Source organism: Prionailurus viverrinus, chromosome C2 (genome assembly GCF_022837055.1).
Source record: "Prionailurus viverrinus isolate Anna chromosome C2, UM_Priviv_1.0, whole genome shotgun sequence".
Taxonomy (NCBI): Eukaryota; Metazoa; Chordata; class Mammalia; order Carnivora; family Felidae; genus Prionailurus; species Prionailurus viverrinus.
In genome coordinates, this window is record NC_062569.1 from 64,635,815 (window position 1) to 64,645,806 (window position 9,992).

The 9,992-nt window shown below is 39.2% G+C and overlaps 1 protein-coding gene and 1 pseudogene across 4 annotated transcripts in view; one reads left to right on the plus strand and one right to left on the minus strand.

Annotated features, from left to right (window-relative positions):
• PLD1 (phospholipase D1) overlaps positions 1 to 9,992 on the minus strand; it is a 206,978-nt gene that overhangs the window by 93,605 nt on the left and 103,381 nt on the right. For all 4 annotated transcript variants that reach the window (XM_047874310.1, XM_047874311.1, XM_047874312.1 and 1 more), the window contains exon 11: positions 9,879 to 9,962. In XM_047874310.1, coding sequence (XP_047730266.1) covers positions 9,879 to 9,962 — 84 coding nt within the window. The remainder of the gene's footprint in view (positions 1 to 9,878; positions 9,963 to 9,992) is intronic.
• On the plus strand, positions 1,227 to 4,023 carry LOC125175056 (histone chaperone ASF1-like; annotated as a pseudogene).

Sequence of the window (9,992 nt, forward strand, 5' to 3'; positions counted from 1 at the left end):
AAGAGCTGGTGTTCCAAGAGGACAACGTAAATAAATATCCATTGCTTGGCTCCAGACACAAGTATCATTGCAGAAAGTGTGCAGTAGGGCAGGGCAAATAAAGCCCCACCTTTCTAGAGAACTGGGCGGGGGGGTAGAGGGAAGCTACAGCAAACCCAAACGTAGTAGAGAGATCTTCAAGAAAGCAGAGCTTAGGAAAGCAACCCTATTAAGTAGATTATGAACTTCTAGCTCACTCCCAAGCTGCCCTTCCATGGATTTGATCCTAAACATTATACCAAAGTTTGAGAACTGAACTGAGAATTAAACCACAGCCAAGAGATGAGTAAACACTCACCAGGCAAACGGAAGTGGAAAAAACAAAAACAAAAACAAAAAAACCAGGGTACCAATCTTATATAAGACAAAACAGACATTCAAACAAAGATTATAACAAGGAAACAGAGAAGGGCATTACATAATAAAGGGACCAATCCTACACACCCAATACCGGAGCACCCAGATACATAAAGCAAGTATTAATGGACTTAAAGAGAGAAACTGATGGTAACACAAAGGGTAGGGGACTTTAACACTCTATTCACATCAATGGATAGATCCTTTGAACAGAAGATCAATAAAGAAAGAATGTATTTGAATGAAACATTGGACCTGAGAGACATAACAGATACATACAGGACATTCCATGAAAAAACAACAGAATACATATTCTTTTCAATGAATATGGAATATTCTCTAGAATAGATCACATATTAGATGGAAAACAAGTCTCAATAAATTTAAGAAGATTGAAAGCATACGATACATCTTTTCTAATCACCATGGCATTAAACTAGAAATAAATCACAAGAAAAAAACCTGGAAAAAACACAAACACATGGAGACTAAACAACCAATGGGTCAATGAAGCAATCAAAGAAGAAATTAAAAAAATAAATAAATGGAGACAAATGCAAATGAAAATGCAGTGGTACAAAATCTTTGGCACTCAGTGAAAGCAGTTCTAAGAGGGAAGATTATAGTGATATAGGCCTACCTCAAGAAATAAGAAAAAGCCCAAATAAACAAACCAACCTTACACCAAAAGGAACTAGAAAAAAAAAGCCTAAGATGAGTAAAAGAAAGAAAATAATACCACAGAAATACAAATGATTACAAGAAAATACTATGAAAAATTATATGGCAACAAAATGGATAACCTAGAAGAAAAGGATACATTTTTAGAAATGTATAGCCTTCTAAAACTGAACCAGGAAGAAAATCTGAACAGACCAATTACAAGCAACAAATTTGAACTGGTAATCAAAAAACTACCAAAAAATGAAAGTCCAGATGGATTCATACATGAACACTACCAAACTTTTAAAAATTAGTTAATACCCATTCTCCTCAAACTATTCCAAAAAATGTAAGAGGAAGGAAAGCTTCCAAATACATTCAATGAAGTCAGCATTACCCTGATACCAAAACCAGACAAAGATACCACTAAAAAAGAGAACTACAAGCTAATATCTCTGATGAACACAGAATGCAAAAATCCTCAACAAAAATATTAGCAAGCCAAATCTAACAACATATTTAAAAAAAAATCATTCACCACAATCAAATGAGACTTATTCCAAACATGCAAGGATGATTCAATATTTGCAAATCAATCAGTGTGATACATCACACTAACAACAGAAAGGATAAAAACCATATAATCATTTCAATAGGGCAGAAAAGCATTTGACAAAGTTCAACATCCTTCATGATTAAAAAAAAGAAAAACTCAACCAAGTAGGTTTATTTTTTTTTTAATTTTTTTTTCAACGTTTATTTATTTTTGGGACAGAGAGAGACAGAGCATGAACGAGGGAGGGGCAGAGAGAGAGGGAGACACAGAATCGGAAACAGGCTCCAGGCTCTGAGCCATCAGCCCAGAGCCTGACGCGGGGCTCGAACTCCCGGACCACGAGATCGTGACCTGGCTGAAGTCGGATGCTTAACCGACTGCACTACCCAGGCACCCCGTCAACCAAGTAGGTTTAGAGGCAACATACCTCAGCATAATAAAGATCATCTGTGAAAAATTTGCAGCTAACATCACACTCAGTTGAGAAAAACAGAGCTTTTCCTCTAGATCAGGAACAACATAAAGATGTCTACTCTCATTACTTTTATTCAACATAGATTAGAAGTCCTAGCCACAGCAATCAGACAAGAAAATGAAATAAAAGGCATCCAAATCAGAAAGGAAGAAGCAAAATTTTCGTTATTTGCAGATGACCTGATACTACGTATAGAAAACCCTAAAGACTCCATTGAAAAACTACTAGAACTAATGAATAAGTACAGTGAAGTCACAGGATACAAAATCAATGTACAGAAATTTGTTGCCTTTATATACACTAATAATGGAGCAGCAGAAAGAGAAATTAAGAAAACAATCCCATTTACAATTCTACCAAAAATAATATAATACCTAGGAATAAACTTAACCAAAAAGGTAAAAGACTTGTACTCTGAAAACTATAACACATTGATAAAATAAATTCAAGATGACAAAAAGAAATGCAAAGACATTCCATGTTCATGAATTAGAAGAATAAATATGGTCAAAAAGTCTATACTATTCCTATCAAAGTACCACCAGCATTTTTCACAAAGCTAGAACAAATAATCCTAAAATTTGTATGGAACCATGAAAGACCCCAAATAGCCAAAGCAATCTTGAGAAAGAATAACAAAGCTGGAGGTATCACAACCCCAGATTTCAAGATATACTGCAAAGCTATAGTAATCAAAACAGTATGGTACTGACACAGAAAAACAGAATAGAGTCCAGAAATAAACCCACACTTATATAATGAATTAATTAATCTATGACAAAGGGGCAAGAATATAAAATGGGAAGAGACAGTCTTTAGTAAATGGTGTTGGGAAAACTGGACAGCCACATGCAAAAGAAAGAAACTGGACCACTTTTATACCAGAATAAACTCAAAATGGATTAAAGACCTAAATGTGAGACCTGAAACCATAAAAATCCTAAAAGAGAGCACAGGCAGTAATCTCTTTGACATTAATCCTAGCAGCATTTTTCTAGATATGTCTCCTGAGGCAAGGGAAATAAAAATAAACTGTTAGGACATCAAAATAAAGTTTCCCCATAGCAAAGGAAATCATCAACAAAAGGAAAAGGTAACCAGTCCTAATCCACACCAGCAGGTGGAGCTGAAGTGACCCATTCTGGGAGAGGGACTCCATCTTGCTCCCCAGTGAGGCCCTCGCTGGAGGAGAAGGGTCAGAACTTGGGTGCAGTCAATCGGGGGCTGTAGTTTAGTAAAACAGGAAAGCTACAAAACACTGTGGAGTGCTTGGGTATAAATAAAAAGAGGAAAAAAGTTTCTCAAATCACTGCTGCACCACACGGGGCAGATGCTTCGAGGGCCAGGGTCTACGCTGTCTCTAGCAGCCGCACACTGAACTTTACTGTGCCACAAGAAGACCCTTGTTCCCATTGTTTGTTTGCTTTTTTCCAAAGGTTCAAATGAACAATGTAGTGGTGCTGGATAATCCTTCTCCTTCCTACAACCCATTCCAGTTCAAGAACTCCTTCAAGTGCATCAAGGACCTGTCTGAAGACTTGGAATTGAAAATTTTCTATGTGGGCTCTGCAGAAAGTGAAGAATATGATTAAGTTTTAGACTCTTAGTGGGCCCTGTTTCTGCAGGACGGCATGTTTTATTTCCAGCTGAGGCACCTAATCCAAGACTCATTCCAGATGTAGATGCAGTAGGTATAACAGTTGTGCTAATTACATGCACCTATTGAGGGCAAGAATTTATTAGAGTTGGCTGCTATGTAAATAATGAATATATTGAGACAGAAGTATGGGAAAATTTGCCAGGAAAACCAGACTTTCCTAAGCTTCAAAGGAACATTTTGGCATCTAATCCTAGAGTCACGAGAGTTCACATTATATGGGAAGACAATATAGAAAAACTGGAAGAGGCAGAGATCAGTAATCCAAATCTATAATTACTTCTTTCAACAGATGCATTACCTTCAGCATCAAAGAGATGGATGGCCTATGTCAAAAAACTGACTATTCGTCATGTCAGAATCCTTCATGGACTGCATGTGACCATCTGTCATCCCTTTAGTACAAATTAAGCTATAGAAACACACAAAACTATTTCCCTGCAATTCCATAAGAACACAGTCAAGACACAATGTGAAGAATCTGTTCAAAAAACATCCTGTAGAAAGTTTGTAAGAAAACCAGTATTTGAGTACATTGTAGAATATAAATACAACTATTTTTAAGTAAAAAACAAAACAAAACAAAAAGCCTAAAAGGCAACCTACTGCATGGGAGAAGATATTTTCAAATGACATATCTGATGATAAAGGTTTAGTAACTAAAATAAAGAACTGAAAAAACTCAACACCCAAAAAACAAATAATCCAATTTTAAAAAATGGGCAGAAGACATGAACAGACATTTCTCCAAAAAAGACATACAAATGACCAACAGACACATGAAAAGATGTTCAATATCATTCATTATCAGGGGAATGCAAATCAAAAGTACAATGAGATATTACCTCACAATGGTCAGAATGGCTAAAATAAAAAACATAAGAGGTAACAAGTGTTGGCAGGGAGAACCCTCGAGCACTGTTGGTGGGAATGCAAACTGGTGCAGCCACTGTGGAAAACAGTATGGAGGTTTCTCAAAATGTTAAAACTACAGACACCTGGGTGGCTCAGTCAGGTAAGTGTCCCACTCTTGGTTTTGGCTCAGGTGGTGATCTCACGGTTCATAAGTTTCAGCCCCACACCAGCTCTCTGCTCTCAATCAGCACAGAACCTGCTTCAACTCCTATGCCTCCATTTTTCTCTCTCTCAAAAATAAACAAAATTTTTTTAAAAAGTTAAAAATAGAACTATCCTACAATGCAGTAATCATACGACTGGGTATTTACCCAAGAAATACAAAAACACTAATTCAAAGGGATACATGCAACCCTATGTTTATAGCAGCATTATTGACAACAGGTAAATTATGGAAACAGCCCAAGTGTCCATCTATAGATAAATGGGTAGATAAGATGTGGGATGGTGTGTGTGTGTGTGTGTGTGTGTGTGATTGAATATTATTCAGCCATAAAAAAGAATGAAATCTTGCCATTTGCGACAACATGGATGGAGCTAAAGAGTATAATGCTAAGTGAAATAAATCAGCCAGAGAAAGCCAGCTACCATATGATCTCACTCATATGTTGAATTTGAGAAACAAAACAAATGAGTAAAGGAAAAAAAAAAGAGATAAACCAAAACACGGACTCTTAACTACAGAGAACACCCTGATGGTTACCAGAGGGAAGGGGGGGTAGGAATGAAATAGGTGATAGAGATTAAAGAGGACACTTACCATGATGAGCACTGAGTAATGTACAGAACTGTTGAGTCGCTATACTGTGTACTTGAAACTAATGTAACACTGTATGTTACCTATACTGGAATTAAAGTTAAAACCTTAAGAAAATCTGGTCTTGGGTGCCTGGGTGGCTCAGTCGGTTGGGCGTCCGACTTCAGCTCAGGTCACGATCTCGCGGTCCGTGAGTTTGAGCCCCGCGTCAGGCTCTGGGCTGATGGCTCAGAGCCTGGAGCCTGCTTCCGATTCTGTGTCTCCCTCTCTTTCTGCCCCTCCCCCATTCATGCTCTGTCTCTCTCTGTCTCAAAAATAAATAAAAGTTAAAAAAAATAAATAAAAAAAAAAGAAAATCTGGTCTTTAAAACTCTTCAGTTTTACTAATCCTGTCAATTTCTGACACGGTTCATGCACAGGCTCAGCACAGAGGCTGCGGCAGACGCGGCTTGCACTCCTCACCTTGACAGGCTGGGGAGAGAACCCACCACGGCGAAGATTCCACATGCTACCGTACAAGTGCCTGCTGACACATGCCTGATGAATTATAATCACCACCATCAAGAAGAAATCTGAGCTAAGCCACACTCTCCAGATCTGTCCTAAGAGTAATTAGCCATGTACCAATGGAGCTCGGAGCTACCTCTTGGTGTCCAACCTCATTTAAGGACATACTTCAATGAACACTGAAGAGCTAAGTCCTTGAAATAGCACCAAGCACAGAAAAGACAGAAAACAAATGTTCTTGTGGTTAATCCAGACACACGAAGTAGAGAATGCTCACTGATCTTTATATGGAAACTATCTCTTAAGACACCTTCACATCCAGCTGAAATGTACTCTTCTTAGTTTTTAGAGTGTCTGGGCTGTTTAATGAGTCATTACCTCTTCTAACTGGACAGCCTACCTCAGAATTTACCTCTTTAGAAAATTTCTCCTGGGGTGCCTGGGTGGCTCAGTCGGTTAAACGTGCAACTTCGGCTCAGGGTCATGATCTCGCGGTTTGTGAGTTCGAGCCCCATGTCGGGCTCTGTGCTGACGGCCCTGGAGCCTGCTTCAGATTCTGTGTCTCCCTCTCTCTCTGCCCCTCCCCTGCTCATGCCCTGTCTCTCTCTGTCTCAAAAATAAATAAAACATTTTTTAAAAATTAAAAAAAAAAAAAGAAAATTTCTCCTAACTAAATCTATCCCAATCTGATTACAAATTTATTTAGTACCTCAAAATAGTTCAATCTGCACTTAAAGAATCTTAGATCTAAAAGGAGCTTCAAAAAAACAAATAAATAAAAATAAAAGGCACTTCAGACACCATCCGAGTGGCAGGCTCCCCTGAGAGGTGGCTTCATGACACAGGGACGCTACAGCAGACACACCTGGAGCCCAGCCGGCACTGGCACTTGCCAACTGGGTGACTGTGGGCAGTTTCCTTCCCCTCCCCCTTATGGGTCTCACTTTTCTCAACTATAACATAGCCCCTGGCACTTGTAAGAATTTAACAAATAATCACTATTATTGTCAATGTTACTTTGTGCCTTAGAAACTACCCCTGAGAAAGATAAACAGGACTTGCCCCAAGTCTGTAATCGTCAGGTCCCTAAGGTGGTCTGAGCAAAGACCGTTGCCATTTCTCTCCTGGACTATAGCAAGAGCGTGCCAAGTGGTCTCTAGAACTAGTGTTTAATTCCTCTTCTACACTATTACCAGAATGATCCCTTTTAGAAAACAAATTTGATTAAAATCCCCATGCTTAAAAATTGTCAGTGGTTCCCAGTGTTCACAGGACTAAGTGCAAACTCCTTAGCAGCTCAGCCAGCACCCTTCACAGTTTTCCCCTGAACCATCTTTTGGGGGCCATCTCCACCCACCATTCCAAAGGATGCTATGCTTCAGCTCCACACAACCTCCACCCTCCTCCAAAGTTGCTGTGCACTCTCACCCTTCCATGCCTTGGTCCTGGCTATCCCTCTGCCGAAAACATTTGCCTATCTCCATCTGGTCAACTCCAGCACTAAGCCGCAGGCCAGCCTTCTCTTAGGTGAAGCTTTGTAGGCTCAGTTATCGCCCTGCCTCAGGGCTCCCTCCTTCTTCACAGCCTCCTGCTATCTTAATGCTCATCACTCAGTTTTCCCCAATCTGTTGTCTTCCATAGGACTTCCTTACTCTATCTCGTTCCAGAGTAGGGGCTGCTTCTCAGTCATCTTTATATATGCACAGCCTAGTTAGGTACCTGTCACAGAGTGGGTGCTCACTAAATAGATCTAGAATGAATGAGTGAATAAGTTAATGAGTGAATGGCTGGGTGGTTAAATGAATTAATGAACAAAGGAACTAAGCACTAGAAGGTCCCAGGTTGCTTCTCATTTCACTATATCCCCCTTTGTTTGCACATGAATTATTTTGTAAACCTATTAGTACAGTTTTCATTTAAGCTTGTGGCAACTCTTGAATTAGATCAGAAGCTTCTATAGGACATGTGCATCTTCTACTTATGCTTTTCACTCTCTCAGATCTGGACATATCAGCACTGGTTCAGTTTCTGATGCTCTCTTTTGCAATATACTTGCACGACAAGAATTTTCTTCACTTGTCACGAGGGAAGTTACAACGAAGGTTTTATTTCAAAGGTAGTGTGGTAATAAGATGTTATCCTAGACAGCCATAGAAAAGAAATAACCTGTTTATTTTCTCGCCGACAGTAGAAAACATTCAAGGCTCCAACTCTTTAGATGTTTAAATGAGAGCCTGTATTTTAGTGTTCAGAACCTTCAAAAGAATATTATTTTCTTGCATAAAACATGAAAATATGGGCTCAATGGAAACACTATTTTCAGTCTCTCTCATGTCTTCATCAAACTTTCAGAAATATTTTCTGAAGGAATATAGTACTATTTTAAGCTTGAATTTATTCACATAAGTGCTTATAAAGTATTCAACCAAAGAAATAGCTCTTAAGTATGAAACTTTCTTTTATTCCCGGTAACTGAGTAGAGAGACAAAATGTGACTATAAAGGCCAAGATTAAGCTCCTCCGTGCACACGAGAATAAACATCACAGACATGATACTGACCATCATATACTTTATCTTTTTTAAGTTTATTTATTTTGAGAGAGAGAGGGAGAGAGAAAACGAGCAGGGGAGGGTCAGAGAGAGAGAGGGAGGGAGAAAATCCCAAGCAGGCTCCGCACTGCCAGCACAGAGTCCGATGCAGGGCTCAAACTTGAGGACTGTGAGATCATGACCTGAGCCAAAATCAAGAGTTGGACACTTAACCAACTGAGTGACCCAGGCACCCCCACATACCTCATCTATCGACCCTAGATCAATGGTTCTCAACTAAGAAGGACTCTGCCCTCAGGGAGACATTTGGCAATGTCTGAAGACATTATCACAGACTAGGAGCCTACTTGGCATCTAATCCATAAAAGCCAGGGCTGCTGATGGTGCTAACCATCCCACAATGCACAGAACAACCTCCCATAACAAAGAGAATTATCTGGTCTAAAATATCAATAGTGCTCAGATTGGGAAAGCATGCTGTAGAATTATAGATTTCCACATCACTAAGACAAAAGAGTAGAAGAGGATAAGTTCATATTCCTAATTCTTCTTTCCTCCCCCGCAAAATCTAGAATGAGGAGGAAATAAATTATGATGATATTTTCACAGCTTAGATGTGAAAGGTAGCATTTGGAAGGAAACAGGACAGGGAAAAATAAGGAGTATTTCAACAACTAAGTTCTTAGAAGGAAAACAGATTCAAGACAGGTTCATTTCCACTGCAGTCAATTCTGGCATCTGCAGTGGGTTTTAACTGTCCAGGCAGATGGGTAACTGGAACTAAAGTCAAACTATCAAGCATATACCAACTCCAAGAGAACAACTTCTCAAGAGCTAAATGAGTTTTTGGTACAAGATTTCCAGTGGCTCTGTGAAGCATCATAGCTCTCATGGAGATTTGTAAAGGGGGCCAAAAAGCTGAAATCTGATGTATCTCCAAAAAAGCTGAACAGGCCTAGTCAATACCAAGGACATTTTAATAGTAATAGGCAAATGGAACTCTTCCAGCTTCAAAGGGACAATCCAGAACGATATTCACTGAATCTGGTGACTGAAATGCCAAATGAGGAAGGCACCCAAGGAAGATTATTTTCTCTCACTTGTACAATTGTGTTTGCACTGCAAAATAATCTTTACTGAAATGAATATTTGAGTGTCTACTTCCAACTGGAAAGACAAACCAAAATTGTTAAAACTAAATATTTTAAGGATATATTTGGATGCCAAGTTTTTTGAAAAGACCTTTCACTGAGGGCTATTCCAGTTAATTGGTTGAGACTCTGGCCAGACCATCTACAGGTACTGCTGGTTTTCATAACGTATGATTCTGGAACAGCACAACTGTTTTACGTTTCTAAACAGAGAGGCCTCCGAACCAAATCCCCCTAGACAAATACTAACCACCAATCCGTGATAAAAATCTCTTCTTGTGCCTCTTCCATTGCATTTGCCACATCTTCAAAATATCCTTTGGCATTAACGTACCTAAAAAACAAGGGTTTTGTGTGTGTGTGT